The sequence below is a fragment of the Cricetulus griseus genome, chromosome 5, assembly GCF_003668045.3.
Source record: "Cricetulus griseus strain 17A/GY chromosome 5, alternate assembly CriGri-PICRH-1.0, whole genome shotgun sequence".
Lineage (NCBI taxonomy): Eukaryota > Metazoa > Chordata > Mammalia > Rodentia > Cricetidae > Cricetulus > Cricetulus griseus.
In genome coordinates this window covers 97185389-97211887 of record NC_048598.1, presented here as the reverse complement: position 1 = coordinate 97211887, position 26499 = coordinate 97185389, and the positions used below count along the sequence as shown (strand labels likewise).

Sequence of the window (26499 nt, the reverse complement as noted above, 5' to 3'; positions counted from 1 at the left end):
CTGTGCCTGCTCACAGATGTTGCAGCTGAGCATCTCTGGGGAGTGACCAGTGTGTTTCGTGGGCCATGACCCTTGTTCCTGTGTCTTTTATTTCCTCCTTTAACTGACAAGAGTGTTGCCTAGGCCTTCATGGTCAGGGGCTTGCCCAGCAATTCCCTTCACTCTGGTGGCTTCCAGCAGTCACACAGGAGAAGATGCATGGATCCTGTACTTCATCTGCATTTGGGGAGCTGAGGCAGGAAGAATGCAGGGTGGGTCCTTGCAGCAGAGAGCAACTTTGCTGACTTCTGGCTGTTACTCCTGTGAGGTGGCCAGGGGATCCGTGCATATGGCTTGTTGAGAGTAAAGACGTTGGCCTGGATGTCCCACATACCTTCTGTAAGCATGGCAGGTCCCTGCAGCTACCTGGCAGCGCTGTGTATTTTTCTTGGGACTACACCTCCCCTCAGCTGTCCTTGGGAAGTGCTTAGTCGACTGGCCTGTCTTCTCCTGGTACTGTGCCAAGTCCACTGCCCACTTATCCCTGTGACCTGTGTGCCCAGCCTCCTCATCCCAGAAGTTAAATAACAAAGTTCTGAGCCTACTAGCCACAGTTCCCAGCCCTCGGCCTTGGCCCTTGTGCCCTGTGCTGTCAGCTCCTCTGTCCCACAGCCCCTCCATCCATCCCGCAGCCCCTCCATCCATCCCACAGCCCCTCCATCCATCCCGCAGCCCCTCCATCCATCCCACAGTCCCTCCATCCATCCCGCAGCCCCTCCATCCATCCCGCAGCCCCTCCATCCATCCTGCAGCCCCTCCATCCATCCCACAGCCCCTCCATCCATCCCGCAGCCCCTCCATCCATCCCACAGCCCCTCCATCCATCCTACAGCCCCATCATCCTGTGTCCTGGCTGACCAAGTGAGGCCCTCAGGGCTCATCCTCTGTGCCCGCCCGTCTTGTTCCCACCGCACCCCTACTGTTTACTCAGATAAAGGAGGGCAGGGCTGCCAGGGAAGGCTGCACGCTCAGGATTGGGAGGTCCTGTCCCAGCATGCGGGCTCCTTGTGCTCAGATGGCACACAGCTGGGGGGGGGCACAAGAGCAGTGGGGTAGACAGTTCTAGGGGCAAATTGTTCTCACCTTGCCTGGGCTCTGTGGGACCCATCAGAAAACCCGCTTTCTTCTGCTGTGTGGCTTCTGGAGTTATGGGCACCGCAGCATGAGTCCAGCCACACTCTTGAACCAGACTCAGGGAGTCATGGCCACGCTTCCTGCTGGAGACTGAGCTTAGATTATGGAGCTTCTCACGATGATGGCCAAGGTCTGTGGCCAGCTGGGACTCACCAGAGAGTTTGGGGTGTCACCCAGTGGCCAGATCTCCAGTAGTAGGGACCTTCAGGAGCAAGAGGAGTTAGGAAGACCCCTCCCTGGACACCGGAGGGGGGAGGGATGCAGACTGGTGTCTTCAGTGTCACCAGGAAGAGCGCTTTAGTTTCCTGAACTCCTGTGTTTCCTGAGGGTGCACCAGGGCACTGAGCCTGTGCTGTCCTGGCCTCATGGTACCAGCCCAGCCCGTTTCTGTGCACCAAGGGGCTCAGGCCCAGGCACTGTCACCACACTCTCAGGGCCCTTGAGGCCCAGCCCATATCTCCTTAGTCCTGCCCTGGGGTGCTCTGTCCTTGGGCTTGAGTTAGGTGGGACTGTGTGTGCAAGCAGTGGGGTGCAGGTGACAGGCTACAGCCACAGTGCCCCATTGAGGCAGCAGCCATTGCCGAGGCCCTCTGTGTACAGACCCTGACTACAACCAGCCTGGACTGAAGGCTCTGGTCTTGACACATGTCTCTGGATAGTGGGAGCAGCCTCCTGTAGGGTGGGTGGGTCTCAGGGGATCCCTCTGCTCTCTGGTTTAACTGTCAGGAGGTGAAGAGGACGCTTTCTCTGTGGGCACTAGGTGGAGCCAGGGCACTTGCTTTTTGGCAGCCAGCATGTGGTGGCTGAGTGTCTTCTCCCCCCACCCTGCAACACACACACTCTGAGGCTAGTAGGTTCCAAGCCCACTAGCCACAGCTCCTGACTCTAGGCTACTAGATTACTAGGTTACTAGCTCTGTCTGGGCTACTAGGATAGTAGCTCAGCTACTAGGCTATAGCAGCTCTGCCTAGCCCAGATTCTCAGACAAGAGGCACCTAGAATATTCATTGGACTGGGCCCATCACAGGTGATGGACACATTTGTGTCCCAGGAGCTTTTGGGACCCCCATCTCTGTGTGTACTCCCACTAGCTTCTGTAGCTAGTGGCTGTACACATGGGGGCTTCTGCAGCATGTGTGGGTCCTCAGACAGTCCTCTAGTCCATTGTGGTCTGTGTGGTGGCAAGCGAGGTGTCTGGTAATGGCTGGCCCTTTTGGGCATCCTGGAGCACTCCACTTGCCAGTTTGTCCAGCTTCTGGTGGCATTTGAACCCTTAGCTCCCTGCCTCCCAGGTAGCTCAGGCTTCTCCTGGGAGTGGCATGCTGTTGCTTCTAGTCTTGGTCCACCTAGTCCTAGTCCTGGTTCTCCTCTGTGCCTCTCGGGACACCCTGAGGGGTCAGCTGTGGTCCCGGCCCTCCACTGATTCTCTGCAACTGGGACCTTTAAGATCTCAACTCCTTGACAGAGAAACGCACCTTCTGGCCGGGCGGTGGTGGCGCACGCTTTTAATCCCAACTCTTGGGAGGCAGAGGCAGGCGGATCTCTATGAGTTCAAGGCCAGCCTGATCTACAGAGCAAATTCCAGGACAGCCTCCAAAGCCACAGAGAAACCCTGTCTTGAACCCCACTCCCCCCCCCAAAGGAAATGTACCTGCTGCTAAGCCTGACAACTTGAGTTCGAGCCTTGGGTCACACATGACTGAAGGAGACAACTGACTCCTGCAGGTTGTTCTTTGACCTCTGCACAGGTGTTTGGCCAGCACTGCCTGCCTGCTGTGTCCTGGCCCTGCCTCCCGCCTTTATTCTGTGTGCTGTTGGCCATGTTGCTCTGTGTCCTTCCCACCAGCACCTTGTGTAGTGTCCCTTGATGAAGTACAGCCCTCAGGTCCCATGCCCATCACAGTTGCTTGCACAAAGACCCTGGTGACGACAGGGGCTCTGCTGGTCATGCAGGAGATGGACAGGAGGGAGAACTGCTTTGTGCTGCCCCAGGCCAGGTTGATGCAGTCCCTGGGAAGGAGAACTGTGTGAGAAGGAGATGGTGGGTGCAGGCACCCTCATTACACGAGGGTGGGGAGTCAGACTCTGGGGCCACCCAGTGGGTCAGGGTTCAGCAGTAAACCATGGAAGGGGAACTGTGCTGTCCTGTTATCTAGAAGACACACTGTGCTCCCCCACTGAATGTGGCCTGCTGGGCAGCCAAGGCAGATGCATCTGGATCCAGCCTAGGGCTGCACTCAGCTGGTGGTTGCTGTACCCTCCCATGCTCCTCCCTCCTGCTCTCCAGAACACCGAGGCTGCTGATTTCTAGGCTGTGAGGTCCCCGGGACATGATGTTCCTCTTGTACCATCTCCCCAGCTCTCACCTCTGCATGTGGGGAGGGGTGGCAGTGGGTTCTGGTCTCAGCAATTGATATGGGGCTGGTGGGGACTGGGAGTAAGTCAGAGCTCCTGCAGGATAGATAGCTTCTAGTCTGTGGCTAGGGGCCTGCTCCTGGTGCCCTGGAGGACAGTGTCTGACGGCCCCCTTAGTAAACCATGTCCTGTCACATGGCACTGTGGCTCTGAGGGCTGTGTCCAGTAGAACCTCAGGGCTTCCAGGTGTCCAGTAGAGCCCCAGGTCACTCAGGTGTCCGGTACAGTCCCGGATGCAGCCTCATTCCTCTCCAGAGTCCATCAAGGTGGTGGCCTTTGGGAGTCTGGCCCCTGCCCCAGATCTTTTCTGTGCCCATCAAGCCCTACACTCCATTTCTGGGCATGTGCTGCCACCTGGTGGCCACCCTGGGAAATGTATGGGAGCTGTGGAGAAGGGTCTCCAGGAGGTGGGGACTGACAACCCTTCTTGGCTGACAAGTTTCCTTTACAAGGGGCAGGAAGGAGACCAGCTGTGCTGCCTTCATATAACATAGATGCTTCCAGCATCTGTGACGTCCCTTCGGTGCAGACACAGGCAGGTTGATGTTGGCTGTGGCTTGAGCAGACTCAGATGGGTTGGGTTTGCCTTCCTGACCCAGGCCTCCCTGAATAGCTTGATGGATTCTGGGCTTTGAACAGTTGGCCCCCTATGCATAAGTGGAACATTCTCAATTAGCCCAGGACAACCCCATGTGCACAGAGCTCCTGGGTGGATGCAGGGAACACAAGTCCATAACGTCCACATGGGAAGAAGGTCCCTGCTGAGAACAGTGCTGGATTCTAGGGGCCTCTGGTTAGAAAGTGCACAGCTTTTGGGACTTCATCTGCTTTGGAGGGAGGGTACCTGTGTGTTTAGTCAGCTGGTATCACTTTGGCCCTTAGGCTGGTGGGAGTGATGGAGTCTTGGATTTGCTGGCATGCCCCAGCTGCCCGCTGTTGCCCTCCTGCCTCTGAGGGTAAGCGTCCTAGTGGTGACAGCAGGGCTGCACTGACCACTCTTGTCCTCTCATAGGTGAGGCTCTGCATTGCTGCAGCCATGGGGTCCGAGGATCACAGTGCCCAGAACCCCAGCTGCAAAATCATGACCTTCCGACCCACCATGGAGGAGTTCAGAGACTTCAACAGATACGTGGCCTACATCGAGTCACAAGGCGCCCACCGTGCAGGCCTAGCCAAGGTGGGTCACACCACTCCCAGGCTGCTTTGTGCCTAGATTCCATGTCACTGCCACTCCAACCCCTTTTTAAAATCTACAGAGGGACCAGGTTCTGTGGGGGTGCCTGGACAAAATCAGGGTACTCGTGTCTCTAGCCCTGGGGAGAACCCAGTGTGGGTGGAACACAGAGCCTGTTGTTAGGATAGGCTAGGATGGAAGGGGACCCAATGCCTAGGGGCAGTATTGCCAGGAAGACACCTTTAGTTCCTGATTAAGTGGCAGTGACCCGGAACAAGAAGTGTGCAAAGAGAGTCGTGTGTGTGTGTATGTGTGTGTGTGTGTGTGGGGGGGGGGTGCATGTTGAAGGGGAGTTGGAAGCCTTCTTACGAGGTGCTGGGCTCTGCATGCTGAGTCAGCTCTCTGCCTCTTGCTTCATTTCTTGTTTCTTCTCAGCACTGGGATGTGCCCAGGTCTCCCACTGCTGGTAAACCACTCGCCTGGGCCTCTCCTATGCAAGGAAACGACAGCCTTAGGGTTTTGTCTGAAAACACCTAGGACGGTGTTGAACCTCCCAGATGCTAGGAGGGCAGGCCGGCACCCTCACACCTGGCCTTGCTCAGGTGACACCTGGAGCAATTGCTGGTGCGTCCCCACATGGCCACTGTGCTGTCTAGAATACCTGATTCTCAGAGTGCAATAGACAGTCCAGAAACCCCACAGGTGGCAGATGGCAGACAACAGGGCTGTACCCTTGAGATCCATACACTAGGAAGAGAGCTAACTTCTGTGAGTGGCTCCCTGACCCCTACATATGTGCACATACATATGCACACATGATAAATAAGCCAGAAAACAAAACAAAACAAACAAAACCAAAAGGGCACAAAACCTTCCTCAGCGTAGTGGTGCCCTCTGAAGCAGGCATGCTGTCTGCCAGTCACAGCCACTGCCCCCAGCTCTAGAGCTGTCAAGTTCTGTCCCCTCCTGAAGTTCAGTTTCTCAGTGAATGTCTTCCTCATGCAAGGCTCACAAGGGAGCAGGTGTCAGAGAGCTGGATGGGGCCTGGACCCAAGCTCACAGGCCTTACGCTGTCTACCCTCCCCCATGGCATTGTCTCACTGCCATGTTGTCCTGGTAGCTCTCAACCTTTTTATGGCCTTGAAGCAGTAATGATACTCTCACACTGTTCCCTCTGATTTCGGCCTAACAGGCAAGGACACTGGGTACTGCCTTCTTTTGGCCCTGCCTCTCTGTGTCTGCACGTGGGGACACAGGTGTGCTGGTCCATGCCCATGTACATATACACAGGTGTGCATCCATGTGGTGTGTGCATGTGCAGGCCAGAGAAGAGTGTTGGGCATTTTCCTCTCTCTTCCACTTCTTCGTGGAGACAGAGTCCCACTTAACTGGGAAGCTCACCATTCTGGCTAGGCTGTCTATCAGGGAGCTATCTCTGCCTGTCTCCAGCTCCCTGTGCTGAGGTCACAGGTAGGTAGGTGCACAGACCTTTACACAGGTGCTGGGGATTTGAACTCAGGTCCTTATGTTTTCAGAATAAACGTTCTTACCCAGTGAGTGTCTACTCAGCCACATGTGTGTCTGCACGCCTGCATATGTGCCACCTGCAGACATGCCTCCCGGCATTTTGCAGTCCTGGGGTCGGCCTTGGGTTTCCTGTGGAGGATGCTCAGCAGACTGGGGACTCCAGTCCCCAGCCTCAGCTAGAGCCCTCTATCCCAAGGCTCTTGAGCCAGTTCTTCTGGTTGAGCTGCAGGTTCCTACCCCTTTATTTTCCTCCATGGCCACATATTGGGTGACTGCAGCACCCTTTCCACCAGAGGTCATTGTGCATGGCCATCTTAGACAGGGCTTCTGCTGAAGTCCCTGAAAATGAGACCATGGCATCTTTGACCTGCTGCCTCATACCACAGCCTTGTGCAGGTGCAGCTTCCCCTCTGGCATGAGAGTGTGTGTGAGTGTGCATGTGTGTGTGTGCATGCATGAATGCTCGTGCATAAGTATGGTGTGTGTTTGTGCGTGTTTGTGTGTGTGCATATTTGTGTGTGTGTGTGTGTGCGCGCGCATGCTCACGCATGAGTACTTAGGGCTGCTTGCACTCCCTGGGTTGGAGTTTCTGGTCCTCCCCTCCTCTGCCTTCACCTTGTCCTTGGGGCCTTGCCACTCTGCCTCACCTTTGCATTCCACTGTTTTGCTTGCCTGATTGGAGCCATGACCATGACACTAGGTTCAGGTTCAGGTTCTCTGTGACCTTGGGGGGCCTGTGTTACCCTATGGGAGGGAAACCTGGGGAGGCTGACTCCAGCTGAGCCCTGGTGCACAGCACAGCACAGCACAGCCCAGCACAGCACACACACCTCCCGCCTTCTGAGGGCAGTTGACTCCAGGAAGCCTCTGTAGCCCTGAGTACTGCTGGCCATGCATGGGCTAAGGGCATGGGGTTCATCAGCCTCAACCATTGTGTGTGTGTGCGCGTGCGTGTGAATACACATGTGCATGCACACACGCATGCATGTGTTCCTGCCTGTGTGTAACCCGGCAGTAGTGGCACACACCTTTAATCCCAGCACTTAGGAGACAGAGGCAGCTAGATCTCTGAGAGTTCGAGGCCAGCCTGGCCTACACAGAAAAACCCTGTCTTGAAAAACCAAAAAGAGAGAGAATAATTGTGTGCACATGCATTTGTGTAAGAATGTGTGTGTGTGTGTGTGTGTGTGTGTGTGTGAGTGCATACATGTATGCACATATCTGTACTGGGGCTCTGCTGCCTGCACAGCTGTCCCTACCACCTTCGCAGGATCTGTGTGCCCCAGGAGCTGAGAGGGTGCTTGCTATAGGCAGTGAGAGACAGACTCACCCAAGGGTGGGGAGTGCTCTGAGTGGGTGCCCTTCACCTCCCTTTGAGGAGGGCTGGGCAGTTCTGACTCTGCCCATCTTTTGGAGTGATAGTTCCACCTTCCTGGCCCCTCCAAGTATCCCCTCTGCCCTAGCTTATGCATCTAAGTGCCATCCCCCTTCCCAGTGCGTAGGGCTGGGTTGATGGTGCCTTGTGCCTCAGTTTCCTCAGAGCAGCCCCCTGCTTGCCTGGCACTGTTGCCATGTCGATCTGTGTGAAGTTACTCTCCTTCAGTGTCCACTCCCTGTCTTCTTGGGACCCCAGACACTGCTTCTGACTTTGTCTTGGGCACTCCCTTGCAGCACACTATCATGTACCCACTGTCAGAGCAGGACTGAGGAGGCCCCAGCCCTGCCTGCTCTCTCCTGCATCCAGGGGCACCCATGCATGACAGCAGTGACCAAGAACAGACTCACTTGTAAGAGTGTCTCAAAGTGGGCCCCTGCTGACCCGCCCTCAAGTGTATTGGCTTAGTTTATAACCACACACACTATGCCCGGCTCAGCCCTGACTTATCCCCCCATTCCCTGTGTCTGCTACAGTGGGGCCCAACTACCACCTCAGCTACCGTGGCTGCTGTGGTTGTGTGGTGCCTGTGTGTGGCAGCACTGGTCTGGGGCACTTAGATCTTTGGGGACCTAGGATTCCCTAGACTTGGGAGCTGCATCACCCATACCCTTCTTGGCCCCACAGATCATCCCACCCAAGGAGTGGAAGCCACGGCAGACGTATGACGACATTGATGATGTGGTCATCCCAGCACCTATACAGCAGGTGGTGACAGGCCAGTCGGGGCTTTTCACACAGTATAACATCCAGAAGAAGGCCATGACCGTGGGTGAATACCGCCGCCTGGCCAACAGTGAGAAGTATGTGGGCTCAAGCATCTCCCTGCTGCTCAGACTCCCTACTTACTGGAGGCCCAGATTGGGCTGCAGGGCCCCTCACCCCATCCCTGTCCCTGTCCCTGTCCCCAGGGGCTGTCCTGCAGTGTTGGCTTCCCATGCCTCCTGTGTCTGTGCATCATGAGACCTATAGTCATAGCGTGTGCAGGCACATGGTCCCTGTATTCTGTGCTCTGGCTGCCCCTGGTCCCTGAAGCTCTGTGCCCCTCCTTGCCCTAGCAGCCTTGGTTCTGGAGTTGGGTTCTGAGGTGGTTAGAGGATGTTGTACTGCCCAGAGCCCAATCCAAGCTGTTGTGCTGTCCCTAGGTACTGCACTCCACGCCATCAGGACTTTGACGACTTGGAACGAAAGTACTGGAAGAACCTGACCTTCGTCTCGCCCATCTACGGAGCCGACATCAGTGGCTCCCTATATGATGAAGTAAGTGTCCATGAGTGCCTGCCATGGGCCTGGCTACCATTGCAGTCTCTGGGGATGGGAGGAGAGTGTGTGTGCCTCACTGTTCAGGACCACGGTGACTGCAGTGGCTGTCACCAACCTCCATGTTGCTGGACATTACTTGGCAGGTCTGTGCTGACTTCTGGCCCAGGGTGGCATGCTGGACAGGAGGTCACAGCCTGGATTAGTCTCTGTGATGGTGAGGGCTGCTTGGGTTCTGCCTCTTCTGACTCCTGTGTCAGTCACCTTTGAGGTCTTGGCCCCCTCAGTGGGGGCCACTGATGTGTGGAGTGGGAACCCATGGCTTGGAGCTGTGACTGGATCCCAGCCTGGTGGTGGCTCCTACTACCTGTACCTGCAGCCTCACTGCCTGGGCTCAGTTGTCAAACTCAGGAAGAGGGGCCAGCTCAGGAACCCAGGGCAGAGCCACATTGGTGTTGGTGTTGGCACCTTACTACATGCTTCTGGAAGGTTCTGTTAGTTGACTCTGTGTGTGTGTGTGTGTGTGTGTGTGTGTGTGTGTGTGTGTGTGTGTGTGTGTACAGGAGGCCTGTAGATAATTTCAAATGTCTTCCTCAGACCCTGGCCCTGTTTTCCTTGCTTTGGTGGGGGGATAGGATCTCACTGTGTAGACCAAGCTAACCTCAACCTCAAGGAAGTGTGCCTGCCTCTGTACCATGAGTGCTTGGATTACCTAGTCAAGACAGGGTTTCTCTGTATAACAGCCCTGGCTATCCTGGAACTCACTCTGTAGACCACACTGGCCTCAGCCTCACAGAGATCCACCTGCCTCTACCTCCCATATTGTTGGGTTTTTAATTTTAGTCATTTTTTAATTCTGTGTGTGAGTGTTTTGCCTGCAGGTGTGTTTAATCCCCTGGAATTGGAGTACAGCTGGTATGAGCCTCCATGTGGTTTCTAGGAACGGAATCCCGGTCCTTTGAAGAGCAGCCAGTGGTCTTTAAGCACTGAGCTATCTCTGCATCTTCACACCCTACCTTGTTTTCTGGGAAAGGGTCTCACTGAACCTGGAGCTCACCCACTAAGCTAGACTGACCAGCCAGCAAGCCAAGGGCACTCCCCTGTGTCTGCCCAGAGCTGGGATTATGGGTGTACACTGTCATATTCAGCTTTCTGTATGGGTGCTGAAGGCCGGCTTCAGGCTGTCCTATTGAGCAGTCTCTTCAGTGTTGGCTGCTGTTGTTGTTTTTGTTTCTTTGTTTTTTGAGTTGTGTGTGGTATGAGTGTAGGTGTTTGTTCTTGTGTGTGTGTGTGTGTGCATGCAGGCACATATGTGTCTGGCCTCTATTGTAGATTTGCACTCAGGTCACCAGGCTTGGTGGCAGCCCCTTCATGCCGAGTCCTCTCAGTGGCTATGATTGCTCCTAAAGGCAGCTGGCTTGCCATGCATTCCAGCAGGTGAAGGCACAGAGTTCAGTGGGCTCCCGTGCACCCACAGTGCTGTAGAGCCCTGGCCTACCATCCCAGATCTAGCCTCACGAACAGCCACCCCATCCTCCCCAGGCTGACACCCAAGAGTACACTTTCTGTCTGGACATGTCCTAGTTTTAGTGTCCCACATTGTGGCCTCTCATGTCTGATTTTCAGTGTCCTCAGGGTCCCTGCACACTGGCGTGTAGAGGCCCATGCAGCATGCCCCTGCCTGTCAGGTGACTGTGACCTGCTTGGGCTCCGGGAGGTGAGGCAGCTGTCGGTGCTGTCCAGGTCCCTGTGGTCAGGGCTTTGTTTCTCTGAAGTCATATCCAGGGTGAACCTGCTGGGACCGCCTCATCCACTCCTGCTTCCCGGCATGCTGTGTGTGAGAGACGCTGCCACATTGTACTTCCTTTGCCCATGATGCTGAATCTCCCAGGGGCTCCCGCTGTCTCCGTGCACCTCTCTGCAGAAGTCTGTCCTTAGATTCTTTGCCATGTGAACATGTTCCTAGATTCCCAGCACCACCTCAAGTGCTTCATCACTGCCTACAGTGGTGGCTCCAGGGGACCTGGGCTCTGTGGCACTGCACTTGCACATGTGCACACTCACACACAAGTAATTAAATAAAGGAACCCTGCCTTAGCCTGTGACTCCAGGCGCTCCCTGCCTTAGCCTGTGACTCCAGGCGCTCCCTGCCTTAGCCTGTGACTCCAGGTGCTCCCTGCCTTAGCCTGTGACTCCAGGTGCTCCCTGCCTTAGCCTGTGACTCCAGGCGCTCCCTGCCTCCATTATTCTCCCTTCCCCAGTGTCTTGGGGCTGGAGCCATGACCCAGGCTTTCCCATAGCTTCTGTCCTGCAGCAGCCATGTGAGTTCAGGGCTCGTCTATATCCTTTCTGGCTTGATGGCTCCTTCCTTCCTTCCTTCCTTTCTTCCTTCCTTCCTTTCTTCCTTCCTTCCTTCCATTCATTATTTTAGTTGTTCCTTCATTACTGGCAGGATTAAATCCAATATTTGCCAGTATAATTTACTTTAAACGAGAAGGCTTATATCTTCCAAGTGTATGTGCTTACCTGTGCTTGTGGCTCTCTCTGCCAATGACTGAGGTGGAAGCTGTCTCACAAGTCCTTCTGTAGACGGATTTTTCCTCTCTTCCTGAGCCAGAGTCTCATGGAGCACAGGTTGGATTTAACTTGTTGAGGATGAGCTTGAACTCCTGACTCTTGCTGAATGTCAGCATGCTGCGCCCGTTCACATTGTCCAGCAGTGCACCCTGGGCGGGCAAAGCCTCTGCACTCTGATGGGGGCATAGGGTCTCTTGATGATTTGATGTGCTTTACCCATTGCAGGTCCAGAGCAACTTTACAGGGGTCAGTGGGGTCTCGGGTCAGTGGCCATTTGTTCTCTTCCCTTGATTTTGGGCTCCCTGTCCTCTAGTATCTTGTGCTATCACCTTGTCATTTTGTCATCTGTGATCCTGGGATAGTGCTATGTGAAATCAGTCTGGCCTTTGCCCAGCAAGATGTTCCAGGCATGCCTCTGCGTCCTACCTCCTGTCAGCTAGTGTGCTGACTTTATGGAGGACACAGGCTTCAGCCACCAAGAACAGTCCCTGGGCCACATCTACCACAAGTCTGTGTGCCTGCCTCACCGTGTGGCACATGCTGGTAGTCCAGAATCTGTTATAGATGGGGAAACTGAGGCCCAGAGCAGAGGACTTTTGACCCAGCCATGGGATGATTGTCCCCACAAGGTTGTACCTGGGTTTCTTTCTTGTAGCCCATGACGTGTTCCATGTGGTGACTGTGCTGGGTGGCAGACAGGGCAGCAAGGCCATTGTATGCTCCGTGACCTGTTGCCCTGCAGACTTTAGCCTTCAGCTTCCTGGCAGGAGAATGGCCACCTGTAGGGTCACTGTGTGGAGATGCTGAGATGCACCTGGTGGCTCTGGGATGAGAAGAGGTCTCAGGTGATAGGCATGTGAGGTTCCTGCTCTGCTTTTGCTCTAGCTATCAACATGGGTGGAGGTCAGGCTTCATCCATATCTGCCTGAATCCTTTGAAGCTGTCTGGTCTTGTCTGATGAAGGTTCTGGAAGGGCTGTCATTTGGGCATATGCCTATGAAGAGGTCACTCCACTTGGAGACTGCCCTTTTCCTTTTGTGTTACTTAGAGGTGTGGAGGTCACTGCCAAGCTGTTGTCGTCGTCCCTTGGCACATGCTGGCTTATAGACTGTTGCCTGTGTCGTGCTATTCCAGGAAGGCTGAGGTGGTAGGCGAGAGTTTGGGGCCTGAGCAGCTCTAGTCTGCCCATGACCCTAGTCCCCTTGACCTCTTGGGATGACCAGCTGGAGCCTGGCAACCTGATGCTGACATACCTCAGTGGCCCTGTTCTACTCTGGTGACTGCAGCCAGGGTGCAGGTGGGCAGATAGCCGGGAGGACTCTGCTGACCACACCCTCACTGTCCACAGGATGTGGCCCAGTGGAACATCGGCAACCTGAGGACCATCCTGGATATGGTGGAGCGCGAGTGCGGCACCATCATCGAGGGAGTGAACACGCCTTACCTGTACTTCGGCATGTGGAAGACCACCTTTGCCTGGCACACAGAGGACATGGACCTGTACAGCATCAACTACTTGCACTTTGGCGAGCCCAAGTCCTGGTGAGTGCCGGGGTGTGAGGCATGGGGAGATCTGGCCACTGCTGACAGGTTACTGTGGGCGCCTCCTGTTCACACTTCAGGCTTGGGGGAGATGTGCTGGTCCAGGACCATGGCCTTGGTGGTATCAGGTACCCACCTCCAGTCCTGTTGTTCTAGGCAGTGAACTGAGGGCCGTGGCCTTGCCTGAGCCTCTGCCAGGCCGATGACTGTGTCACTTTCTGGCCACATCACAGGGGCTAGTTTCTGCTGGACCTGGAGGCTGTATGAGGTGCCAGCATGCCAGCAGTACTCTTTGCTGACTGCCAGGCAGAGCCCTATCCCAGGCCAGGCTCTTGTCTCCTCTTGGGCTCAGCTTCCTTGTTGCACAGTATGGACAGGAAGGATGCCCTCCCCAACATCTGGTGGTGCTGAATGGGGAGGGCAATGCTGAGGGCTGGGGATGTCTATGGGTGCCCACTGAGAGCAGGTCCTAGTAGCTGGCTGTCCTGCAGCCATTTCTGTCACTGTAGTAAGCTCCTTAGGGAGAATGGGTTTATTTTGGCCTATGTTGCAGCCCATAGTCAGCCACTTAGGAAATTGGAGCCACACCCATGTGGAGCATGCTCAGCTGCTTCTTCCACTCCCACGTGGTCCAGGGTTGCTGCCACCATGTTCAGCTCCATTTTCTCTGTTCATGAGCACTCAGGGCCCTTGGACATGTACCTCTCAGGCCACCCTGATGCAGACATCCCTGCTGAGAGTCTCTTTCTGGTGGTTTTAACATCTGTTGACAGCTAACCATCACTCTGGGCCTCTGCTTGGTTGTGGAGGCGCTTTCACCTACCCACAGCTGAGAATTCAAGGTACAGGGAGCCCCGTTGTTCCCTTGGAGTGCTTTGTATCTGGGGCACTTGTGTGGCTCTTGGAGTCTGCCTAGAGTGTAAGGTGGTGGCTCAGGTCTTCCTAGTTGAGGCTGCTGCCTCCTGAACACTGGGGCTTTGGTGTCCCTTAGTTGCATCCTGTGACCACACAGTGTGGTCCTTCTGTCCCCCACTGTCCAGCACCTCCCTGCTGCCCCAAGTGTGACAGGAAGACCCTGCCTGCAACAGGCCTCCCTTGTATTGCTCAGCTGTGGACAGGACTGTGTGCTGAGCGTGTGGAGGGTCATGCCAAGAATGCTTCTCTTTGGGTGTTTCTGCCCTCAAACCCCAGGCACGCAGTCCTCCCCACTCCATTGGAGTCCATGTTTGGCCCTGGGTAGCTCTCCTGCCCTGGAGGACATGGCTGTGTTGGTATGTGTGCCTCCTATGTGGACCCTGCAGCCAACTGTCAGCCTATAGCCAGGCTAGCTTCCTGACTGATGACCAAGCTGGGCTGGATTTGGGCTGGATGGGAAAGTGGACCCCAAATACAGTCCCCTTTTTTGACATTCTCAAGCCCTGTGGGTCCAGCACTGTCTGTCTCTCACAGTTACAGAAGTGAGAAATGCCTGAAGTGTTGTGCCTGCTTCTTGTTCCCTGGGACCTGAGCGAGCTCTGCACTCTGCTGTCCCAGTATCGGGGGCCCTGTGTTCCCTGAAGGCGGGACCCTTTCTCCCCCTTCCAAGATGGCCATGAGGAGTCTCTCAGTCTCTGCCTCTGACCATCCTGCTGCCCTCTGAGGGCTCTGTGGTGACACTGGTGATCCAGGACAGCCCCTATGCATGGGGGGGTAACCTCCTGGACTTGAGAAAGTTAGGATGCATGGGCAGCACTTTGCTGGCCATGGCTCTCAGCTGCTTTTCAGTTGCAACAAAATCCTCTGGCATAGGCAACTAGCAAGAGGGGAAGGGCTTGCTTGCTTTGGCTCCACCATGTATGGGAAGGTGCTGAGGCAGTTGGTCACATGACAGGAAGGGAACCGGATGGATGCTGGTGCAGCTCCTCCTTGTATGTGGTCAGGGATCCCAGCCCAGGGGATGAGCAAGTCTTGTCTCCTAGAGGTCTGTCTCCCACACTTCTGGATCCTGTCCATTTGACAGTTAACACTGGTCACTGTGGGCTCCTGCTGGGGTGTCTGGGCTGTGCACCCCACCCATTTCTGTAAGTTCAACTGACAAGGTCCCTGTCTATGGAAGCCTGGTGTGACAGTGATAGCTTGATGGTATCTCATGAGCAGCCTAGACTGTGTCCTTAATCCCCAGTGTGGGCCCCAGCCTCTGGTGGCACCACCCTCTATGTACATCTGTCCAGCCAGATGACTCCTCCCTCGTGCTCTGCTACCACCTGTATGGAGGGCAGCTGGGCTGCTACCTGGGCCCCTGGGATCCCCTGAGAAATGATGTGGCAGCAACAAGGGCCAGTGGCCTGCTCCTCATGGCTGCATTGTCCTACAGGGCTAGTGACACCTCCGGATACAGACAGCCCACAGCTGTTCCTGCTGCAAATCCCCACATGTGCACACGGTGGCCTGCATGAGCAGGGGTGTGTGGGTATGCTTGTGTGTGAGAGTGGAACCAGGACCAGCTGGCTCTGGAGGCCAGGGTCTGAGTCCCGCTCCTGGTGGCCACTAGGTGGCAGTCCTGCCCTTCGGACAGGCAGCCATTCCCTGGTGTCCCCACCCTAGCTACTCTTAGATGCCATAACCAGGCTCCCTGGCTGCCTGCTGTGTTCAGGGTTGGGAGATAACCCCACTTTCTCCCTCAGAAAGTAAGAGTAAAGAACGAGCTGCAGGCCAGCCAGGGCTGCATGTTGAAGCTGCAGCTCAACTAAGCAGAAAGGGAAAGAAAGCAGCCCGCCCCTCGTGAAGCTGAGACTGAGAGTCAGCCAGCCCCAACTGCTTAGCCTCAGAGAGACCCCTGGGCTGCCAGGAGCCATCAGAGTGGCCAGTGAAGCAGGTGCCAGCCCTAGACAGACAGGCTGGTGGGCCAGCTGTGGGCCTGTGTGGGACTAGAATGTTCCTAGTGTTCGGAAGCACCTTGGCAAGGACAGTGAGAGCCATGATGTGTGAGGGTGGTGCCAGGCTGTGTGTGGCCACATGGCCCTGAAGCTTGTAAGGCCTGAGGTTCCCTGAAGGATCATGGCAGTCATCCATCCTTATTGTAACCCCTACTCCCTGCACCATTCTGTGGCTAGGGTGGCCATCAGGACTAGTGACCACTTGTGACCACTTGTTTGGGGAAAGGAAGCTCCAGCGGCCTTGGTCTTGGTGAGGGAGGCCCTGTAGTTCCTACTATGAGCATCTGTCCTGTCACCCCTCCCATGGCAGGGAGGGGCCTTAGTTAGCTCTCTGTTGCTGCTAGATGGACACCATGACCCAGAGCAGCTTGGGGAGGAGGGCTGATTTGCCTTATACGTTCCAGTGGCACTCCACCATGGCAGGAAGTTGGAGTAGGAGCTGATGCCAAGGTCATGGAGGGTGCTATTTACTGGCTTGCTCCCCATGGCTTGCTCAGCCTGCCTTCTTATAGATCTGAGGACCACCAGCCCAGGGGAAGCCCCCGCCCCCAGTGAGCTGACCTTCCCACACTGATCATAATTAGAACACTGCCCCACAGGCCAGTCTGATGGAAGCGTTTTCTCAATGGGGTTGGCTCTTCCAGGGCACTCTAGATCTGTTATGTTGACAGCTGGGCATAACAGGATGGGACCCATGTGTCCTTGGGGACATGCAGACCACGTGTGTGTTTAACTTGGGTTCTCCCCACCAGGCTCTGAGCCCCAGAGAGGTAGGACTTCAGCTATGCCTTTGTCCCCCAGCTCTAGCAGGGACCTCAAAGGGGTCAGCAGCACTGGGTTCCTGATACACCATTGAGTTAATACATTCTCCTTCTCGGACATGTAGGTGCTGCTACCTGGATGCAACTTAAAAGCAGTTGCCAGGCGGTGATGAAACATGCCTTTAATCCCAGCACTCAGGAGGCAGAGGCAAGCAGATCTCTGTGAGTTCAAGGCTAGCCTGGTCTACGAAGTGAGTTTCAGGACAGCCAGAACTGTTACACAGAGAAACCCTGTCTCGAAAAAAACAAACAAAACAGAATCCCCAAACCAGGGAGTCCTCATTGCTAAGCCCTTCTGTCTCCCTCTGTTGTGTGACAAGAAAGACTTTTCCTGGGGACGTGCAACACACAGATCCACTCACCCCAGTAGGGACCCCACAGCAGATTAAAGTATGAATACCACAAAGTCTTGCTTGGTGAACCATGAGCTTTACTGGGGTCACTGACAGGCATATGGGTGAGGGGAGACAGCTGTGTCACCAAGGCCCACCCCAGCATGGGTGGCAGCTCACAGAGCTGGGAACCTAGAGTGTACTGCACAGCCTGCTGGCCACACAACAGACTGGAGAGTATCCCTTCCAGGTGCCTCAGCTGGCCCAAGTCTCTTCCAGGCAGCTCGATTTCCTGAGGGGACCCTCAGCTTTTATTGCTCACTCTGGTGAGGAGGAGCCTAGTGAAACTTCAGGGACTTCCTGTAGCTGTTTTGTTCACCTTCCTATTTAAAGACCTCCCTGCAGGATGGGATGCTTCAATCTGTCCCCCCCACCCCCACCCCCACCACCAGCAGCAGAGCCTCTGGTATATGGTTTGTGTCTGTGCTTTGCTTCAGCACCATGCTGGGTTTGGGTGCATGAAGATATTTGCAGGTCCCAGCATTCTCTGAAAGCTTCTCTGGGTCTGTTGCTGCTTTGACTGATGTGATCGGGGTCAAAGGACTTTGAAGGTGGGGGTGTGTATGCAGAATAGAGAACTGCCCTGTTCAGTCCCCCTAGAAACTGTTACAGCAGGTGGAAATGGCACTTGGAGGTGGGGGCTCTCCTGCTTTCCACAGAAAGCTGTTTCTGTACAGGGTCTCTGGAGGAGTAGTCACACATGTGCAGTGGCAGTGTGGCCTCTGAGAACATTTGCTTTGCGTGGGATGTGAGGAGCCTGTACTTGCAGGGCTCTTGGTGGCACCTCCTTGCATAATCCATGATCACTGGTTAGTTAGACCCTGGGTCCTACCCTAAGGAAGGAAGGTCACTTGCATTGCCACCTAAGACCCCAAAGGGACAGCTGGACCTGCTGGGAACCTACCCTGGCTTGGATCTGTTCCAGCTAGTGCCATACTGGCTTCTGAGTGCCTTGCAGCCCCCATCCTCAGGGACCAAAGATGGTCCCCTGTGTGGTCACCCTAGACATGACCCTCTACAGTGGTGGTCCGGGCCACCTGATTCCTCTGATGGCTGAGCCAGTAGGAGGCAGCACAGCTTGCAGTGTTGTTTCTCATCTGGCTTGCATCACGTGGCCCCTCCCTCATCCTGTTTCCAGTTTACGACAATGCTTGTGAGGTAGATGCTCTCCACATGCCTACAACGCCCTGCAGCACTTGGGAGAATTGGGTGCCCCACCATGTCTGTCTGACTAACTCACCGGGAGCTGTGAGGTTGCTGCTTCCATCTAAAGCGAGTGGCTGTGATGGTTTGGAGACATAGCCACCAGGGGAGGCTCCTTCCTGGTCCCTGTTCTGCTACTCTGTCCTCTCCAGAGCACCTAGCCATGGTGCCTGTCCTTGGCTGACCTAGGAGTTTTATGAGAGGCAGAGCTGTTTGCAGAAGGGGCCTCCTGGGGATGACATTGTCCAGGTGGTCACCTTGTGCTGGCAGAGCCCAGCAGCAGCTCTGTGGCTGTGTTGCTGTTGCTGCACCAAGTATGGCTGTGTGGTAGGAAGGGAATCTTTCTCCACCCAGTCCATATCTCAGTGCTGACCTTGGCCTCTGTTCCAAGGAGACATCCAGCTCCAAGTCCCCCGACTTATCCTGTCTCAGACACTGCGGGTGTGTGAAGCAAAAGGCCAGTCCACAGGTTGCTGTGTGTCCCTCCCCACCCTGACTGCTAGAAGACTGGAGACCCCAAATGGTAAGGTGACCAAGAGCCAGCCAGGGTGGTCTCCAGCTGGCATTGAGGCTCTGCTCTGCAGGGCTTGGCATGCTGGCCAGCTCGACTGCTTGGTCTAGACACACAGAAGCTATCGAGGGACAGCTGTGTTATCCCTGGCCCAGTGCCCCTCCAGCCTCCTTATGGGGCCCTTAGCCTTACTCTGGCTACAGCCACTCTGTCACCCTGTCACCCCCAATGCCACTGCTCCAAGCCTCTGCTTGTTGAGACTGTGCTGTACATCTCAGCCACTTCAGGAACCAGAGGATTAACTCTTGAGGCTGGTGACATGCCTAAGCTCAAACTGGGGCATTGGAGCCCTTGGTACAGCAAGATGAGCCCTGTGTCATTAGCCACCGCGGTGCTCTGATGATGGCGGGCAATTCAGAGAATCTGGTGCACACGGCAGGGTGCAGCTGTGAGTCACAGCCTGTGCCATTAGCTCGATGAGCCATCCCATTCTGTGTCCTTTCCACAGCTGGGCCTTGCCAAAGAGGTGGTTGCAGCAGGCCTGCCCTACAGCTGTGTCCCTGAGATCAGAGGGTCAGAGTAGCAGGACACCACATACATGTTGGGGCTCTCTCAGGGCCCCCACTGACTGTCCTAGGCCTTTTGTCTCGGCAGCATCGAGCAGAAAGCCGTCTATCTTCTTTGTCCAAAACAGGGTGGCTATCTTGCAGTGGGCTATGGAGCCTCCCTGCAGTACGTCTGGAGAGTTGGACTGAGCTCGGCTCTTGGGCCAGCTGGTGAGCTTGGGGGGTGGGGGTGGCCTGTGAGTTTCTCTTTGGTTGTCATATGGCCTACTTTTTTGGTTGGGGATTCCTCTCTTCCTCTTTCCTCCCTCTCTCTGTCCCCCTCCTCCTCTCTGCCCCTGCACCTCTTTCTCTCTTTTTGTTCCCCCTCCTCCTTGCTCCTCTTCCTCTTTCTTTCGATGGTGCAGGTGAGTCTGTTGATGAAATGACAGTGCAGCTTTCCCATAGGGCCTGTCTACTATGGATCCTGGCTGGTGAAGGCTGTGTCTCGTGTCTCCTCAGTGTCCTGCACAGTCCCCTGGTTCCTGAACGCCATTCACAGTTGTAAAGTGTCCTCAGCTTCTCTGGGCCAGCCTGTTGTTGAACTTCCCTCCTGCTTGATGGCCTTGGTGATGTGGAACATAGTGTGTTCTATGGTCAATTCCATCACAGGTTGGCCCTGCTGATGTTGTCCTTGATCGTGTGGCTCAGGGCACACAGTCCTTTCCCCACAGGGCACCTTTACTGTTCCCTATATTGCATTCTGAGATGAAATGAAATGTTTTAATTACCAGAGAAGTTGAGAGAGGAAGGAGAGACCGGCCCTGTGCCAGGCTGGCAGCTGGGTCCAGCGCTGCAGTGGCATGCATTCCTCTCTTCATCAGGGCGCTGGGTTCCTTTCCTCCTTCCTGGAGAGGAATCATAGACGGAGTGCTCGCCTGGAGCCCTTCGCAGCAGCCCCTGTCATTCCCCTTGCCCCTTGTGTAAACACAGCTGCTGTCCTGGCTTTGATAACTCGAGTTGCCCCTTTTATCCTTTCCCTTGGGCTGCATGGCCTGGCAAGAGCTACTTCCAAACTTTGTACAGACAGGCCAGTCTTGTGTGAGAGCTCTACCTGTGTGTGAGAGCTGGCTCTGCCATGGGGCAGTGCTTGGTACACCTTCCTGCTGGGAACTCACCTTTGCAGGGCTGTATTGGGGTCTGCTGATGACTGTTGGGCTCCCCCTGCAGAGGCTATGACACAGGACCTGCCATCATCACACCTGCTGTAGGGGGAGGGATACCACCTGGCTGTGAGCCTCACTCAGAAAACACTGTTCTTGCTTCTGAGAGAGCTTGGAAGGTCTTTTTGTCCCTGCTACTTTCCCCACTAGTGGGCCAGCCCTGTTGGCCTGACATTAGCTTAGGGCTGGTAGTGGGTGGGCAGCCAACACTGGCCTCTGGGCAAGCCCACAGCCCAAACACAGCTCCAACCTGTCCTCCCCTGGGGCCAGGCAGAGTTGTCTGGGGTGAATGTTAGCACACTCACTGGCCTAAGGCAGTTGGGCCATTCCAGATCTGACAACAGCTACTCTGGGTCTGTAAGGCCCTGGGACCTCCAATGTCCAGATGGAAAATTGGGGCTCTGCTGGAAGATGAAGTTGGGACAGGAATGAGGAGTCCCTACAGTTCAGAGTGCCTTCCAGGAAGCCTCTCTATTATGTGGGGGGCTCTGGGAGCCACAGATGTTTGCAGTGTGGTCCTGTCTGGCACCAGTGGCTGTGGGCACTACTAATGTGTCCCAGCTTCTCTGGCTGGGTCTGGTGGCAGCAGATGGCCCTGCATCATTTTAGCATCTTCAGGGTTGGCACCATAACATGTCACGCTACTCAGGTGCAAGAAACCATGGGGTCTCCATGCTAGGAATGCCCCTAGCCTATCTAGAACTAGCTAGCTGTGTCCCTAGCCGTCAGGCCTGTCCTGTAAGCCCAGGGTGGCTCTGAAGCAGAAGCCTGAAGTGGAAAGAGCCCCACCCCTCCCATATACCCACAGTGGCTGGTTTCCACAGTAACCACTGCTTGAGTTAGAGTGCCTGCCTTGTCTTTGCAAAAGTCAGGCACAGGTACAGTGTGTCCCTTCCACAGCCCTGGCTGCTGATGGGGTTAATGGCCCTGCTCAGTGGCTTCCTGCCCTGATTTTTGGAGTGGGTGACTGGGGAGGAGTAACCCCAGTATGAGCTTAGCCTTTCCCGGCCACATCCGGAACAGGAAGCTGGAGTCCCATGGAGCAGGGGGAATGTTACAAGGCCCCTCCAGCAGGCATTGTGTCTGGGTGTGCAGTGGGGGCCATGGGAAAGGAATCCTTTTGATGGGCCACTAACAGTGTCCCCAATTTGGGTCTGCACTGGGCTTACCCTCAGAGAGACCTGGGTGACCACAGGCCTGGTTCCCATGCTGCCTGCCATGCCAGCCACAGCGTATGGCCCGCAGCTCCCAAGAATGTCCCCTGAATGCAGGCAGCCTCCTGTATCTCCACCATGCCCTGTCCCTCCTGAGCAGCAACCCCTGGTTCCTAGAGGATCTGTCCTTAGTCTTTTGTTTTCAGTGTTTGAGCAAGTGAGTCCTTGGGGGACCATTGATGCAGGGTTACGCATGGACTGTGGAGTCCAGGCTCATGACTGCATGTAGGCTTCTGGTTGTTTAAAGCCATGGTCCAGGGCAGTGGAACAGGGGAATCAGAGCGTCCACATGCCCACAGTCACAAGTCCCAAATGCCCCTGCTTGCAACACCAGGCCCCTTGCTCTGCACCATCACCAACACCTGTCTCTCGGACTGTCTCCTATGAAGGTGTCTCAGACTTTTGGCAGTGTAGGGTAGGTGCCATCCAACACAGGGCCACAGTTGATCTTGGTCATTTACTAAAAATCCTTGGTGTAGGGCTGGGGTGGGGTCTCACACCTCTGCTGAGCATGCAGCATCTGCCTTAACTGAGATGGGTGGATGTGAACTGGCCATTGCCCACATCTTCTCCCCAGGCCCCCAGGGAAATGTAGCAGCCACAAATATCCACTCGCTACCACCAAGACGCTGTTCCCCCCACACCGCCAGCTTCCCTGTGGGTGGTTAGTCTCTGTGTTCTCCAAGCCAGCTCTCTTGATCCCCTGTGAGTTTCAATAAAAATGTCATTACTAGAAGCCATTGACACTGCTGGTGTGTGATACCAAATTCTACCGCCTATTGTCCCAGAAAACGATCCATTAGAGATAAAGCCAGCGGCTCGGCTCGATAGTCTCCACCCTGGGAGCAGCCTTCCTAGTTCTGGCTGCTGCTATCTTCGCTGCAGTCTCTGTCTGTGTGTGTCCCACCTACACAGGCAATAAGAGATGGGATTCCCCGGTGGAGATGGGCAGGCCTCATTCTGTGCCAGCTAGGCCAGGTGGCCCCTTGTAGCTGAGGCGAACTGAACCCCTTTTTGTAGCAGTGGTCAAATTGGGGTGCACAGAAGCCCATTCCCTCATGGAGCTGCTTGCAGCCCCCTTGTGACTTTCCCATGTGTGTCAGATCCTCTCTGGCCTCTCTGTAAGGTGGGCAGCAGGTAGGTGACAGTGTATTTGCCAGTGTGCCCTAGGTGCTCAGATGCCTGAGTTCAAGGGTACCTTGAACACCTGTCTAGGTTTTACTCTGACCTGTGGGGTCCCTCCTTTTGTGACTCACCTATAGTGACCTCTTTGGTCACACCAAGATGTCCCCTGTGTTTGCTCTCTAAGGTGTCCCTGGCTGTGGCTAGAGTGGGGGTCACCCTTTCTCACTTTCACCAGTGGTGTGGCCATAGACCTCAAGGATCTTGGGGGCCGGGGCATTGTCTACCTGTTGTCCCCAGTGCCTCAAGGATCTTGGGCTCTGGGGACACAGAGGACAGGTGACCTTGGACTCTATGAAGCATTGATTTACTTCTCTATAAGCCCTGTTCTCTCAGAGTCCCTTCTGCTGTTGGCATTCCTCATATGCTAAGGCTTGGCTCAGTTCTGCAAGGTGCCAGGTAGTTTTTGTCCGGTTCCCCCTTGTTATTCCATGAGTACCCTGTCTGATTTCTGCAGTATTCCATGCTAGTGTTTCCAGTGTGGAGCTAGCTGGTGAGGTTGTCTGATGGACCACTCACTTAGCTCCCACTGTTCCTGATTACTCTTCAGGGTTGCCCTTTACTATATCAGAGACATTTGGGAACACAGTTCTTCCTCTCCTGGCTGGCTGAAGGCTTTTATGTGGAGTGGCTTCCTTCCTCCCTTTTTTCCTCTCTACTTCCCTCCCTCCCTTTCTCCTCCCCCCCCCCCCCCCCCCGCCCCAAGACCTCACTATGTAACCATGGCTAGACTTGACCTCACAGAGATAATGCCGCTTTGCCTCTGGAGTGCTAGTATTAAAGGCATGTTTGGCATTTTGTATAGTTTTTTTGTCTGGAGCAGTTTTCTAGGCAGCCCTGGGGGTCAGTTCTGTGGTCCAGTTCCCCACTGTGTGTTGGCCTGTCACTTGACATGCCTCTGTTGACATCATTTTTTTTGTTTGTCCTTCCTTTCTCTTCCACTAGGAAATCTCTAACAGTACCCCTTAGTCAGTTGGTAACCCCTACCTTCTCCTGAGCCGCAGCCTGTGGGCATGGCAGTGTGTCTTCAGTGGCCAGGGCCACAGCCTTTTCCAGAGGGAGGCCTATCACCTGGCACCTGCTTCTCTGATGGGCCCAGGCCATTTAAGGTTCTGTTTGTAGCGGCTGACACACTGACCTCACTCTCAGAGCCAAGGTCTTTAAACAGCCCTCCTGAGGGGTGACATCACACCCTTCCTAAGGTCCCTGTACAGGGACCACGTGAAGACTTGATGTGTCATCCTGTGATCATCGGATATGGCTCCACTATCTTTGGTCTTTGCATCTCATGGTGCAAGCAGAGGCTTACCCTGGCCTCAGACTCACGGGGAGGGAAAGCCATTCTGCTGGGCTGTGTGGATCCTATAAGGGGATCTGTCCTGTTGTTCTCAGCCCAGGGGGGCCTTGTGTCTGAGGGTAGGGCCCCTGGAGAGCTACTGCACTTGAATCTACAGTACTGTCCTGGGCTATGGCGAGAGCATGTGTATGCACGTGCCAGGGGCCTTCACGTGGCATGAGGCCTGATCTCTGTGGTCTGTGCACAGGTACTGTGGAGTCGCCACCGTCATCCTCAGCAGCTGGTGCTGCACAGGACTCTGGTATCACCAGCCTCTGGGTACTCAGTCTCAGTGTTATCATCACAGCCATAGCTCAGCTGGAGAATGGTCTCCTGTCCCCAGCACAGAGCCATCAGTTGGGCCTGAGCAGGATGGTCCCTAGCAGGGACGTGGTAGCTTAGGGCTCAGATGGGGCTAGAATCCTGGTGAGGCACCTCGCTTGTGGGAGCCAGACAGGCCAGAAGGCTTGGGGCGCATTAGAGCAGTTGGGACACACAGCCAGTGGCTCACTGTCACTCTGGTGAGAGGCTCCATACAAGCCTGCTCCCCACCAGGCCTTTATGCCCCTTCCTGACACAGTGTTTAGTTTTTAACTGGTGAGGCTTTTGCTTATTTATTTTCATTGTTCTTGATAATAATTCTGAGCCATTAGAGGGGAAAATTATATTCAGAAACGCTATTTCTTGCTTTATTTGTTTGATGATTTAGAGCGATAGAGAGCAGCACATACGCTGGCTTTTATAGTCTGGTAATTATTCACATCCATCAGCCCTTCCGGGGGATAAACAGAACACCGCGGAAATTGCACTATTAATAGTGGCCTCCTCTGTGGGCGGGAGGCAGGCAGGAGGGCAGGAAGGGAGACTGGTGTGTCCGCTGAGGCCTCTTCATCCATTTGTACCAGGGGCTCAGCTGCTCAGTTCCACCCACGGAGCTGGAGACCCATGGCACCCTGAGGCCTTGGGATTCCCTGCCCCCCACTTGATACCTGTACTGTACCCTCAGGGCTGTGTGCCACGTGTCCCCCAGATGGCCCTGGACTGCTCAGCACCACTCAATGCAGTGAGCCTGCAGAGTTCATGCCGCCCCCACTCCCTCTCATGTTGGGGCACTTGGGGCTCCTGGTCCCCACTTTGCCCCAGACTGGCTTTACCCACAATGGCTCAGTCACTCTCCAGAGTCAGCCATAGTTGGTACAGACAGGGCTGAGTCACTGCTTGTGCCCTGGCATGAGTTTGTGGGTTCAGATTATGGTTTGGGGGAGGCAGAACTTGCCTTAAAGGTATGGAGCCAGGTCAGCTATCCTGTACTTCCTGGAGACCCCAGCTCTTGTTTCCTTCTAGAACCTTCTATCCAAACTCACCCTTGCCCTTCCTCAGGCTTTTTTTTCAGCATAGTGTCATGAGCACTAACTGGGGGAAAGTGGCTATAACCAGCACACCTTTCAGGACTGCATCTGGAGCAGTTCGCACTCCCCCAGAAGGTTCTGCTTCTCTGTTCCATACCTGGGTCTGTCTCCCAGGGGTCTCTCAGAACTCTCCCAGGGGTCTCTCAGAACCCTCCCCCCATATGCAGGCACAAAGCTGCTGTCTCCTGATGGCCAGTGTAGAGTATCCGGGTATGGTTGCCAGGGAGAACAAGTCCATGGAGAATGCTAGGACATGGCTGTCCCTGCTGCAGGTCTCCTGGAAGTACTTTATGGATAGCAAAGGCTTTAGAACATGGAGGCAGGTGCCAGGGTGCTATGGGGACCATTCAGAAGGATGCACCCTGCCTGATGGATAGGTCTCCGGCCTATGTGTCTCCTATGAAGAGCCAGCTAAATCTCAGACTCCCAGGGCCTTGAATGGTCTGCTTAGTGTCCAACTCAAAGGCTCCTTATAGCTCCTGAAGGGTCCTTCTGGACCCAGGTCACAGCCCAGGGTAGCCCACAGTGTCCACAGAGCCCAGCCTGCTGGAAGATTCTCTGCCACGCTGAAGCACCCAGGATGGCTTGGGACGGGTGGACTGGCTTGGTCCAGGTAGGTATAAGCTTCTCAGCTGTTAGTGGGGACAA

At 55.0% G+C, this 26499-nt stretch overlaps 1 protein-coding gene across 6 annotated transcripts in view; it reads left to right on the top strand.

The window, feature by feature from the left end:
• Nucleotides 1–26499, top strand: part of Kdm4b (lysine demethylase 4B) — an 87680-nt gene that overhangs the window by 20285 nt on the left and 40896 nt on the right. For all 6 annotated transcript variants that reach the window (XM_027416854.2, XM_027416852.2, XM_027416851.2 and 3 more), the window contains exons 3-6: nucleotides 4601–4765; nucleotides 8352–8527; nucleotides 8870–8984; nucleotides 12910–13103. In XM_027416854.2, coding sequence (XP_027272655.1) covers nucleotides 4625–4765; nucleotides 8352–8527; nucleotides 8870–8984; nucleotides 12910–13103 — 626 coding nt within the window. In that variant the 5' untranslated portion in view covers nucleotides 4601–4624. The remainder of the gene's footprint in view (nucleotides 1–4600; nucleotides 4766–8351; nucleotides 8528–8869; nucleotides 8985–12909; nucleotides 13104–26499) is intronic.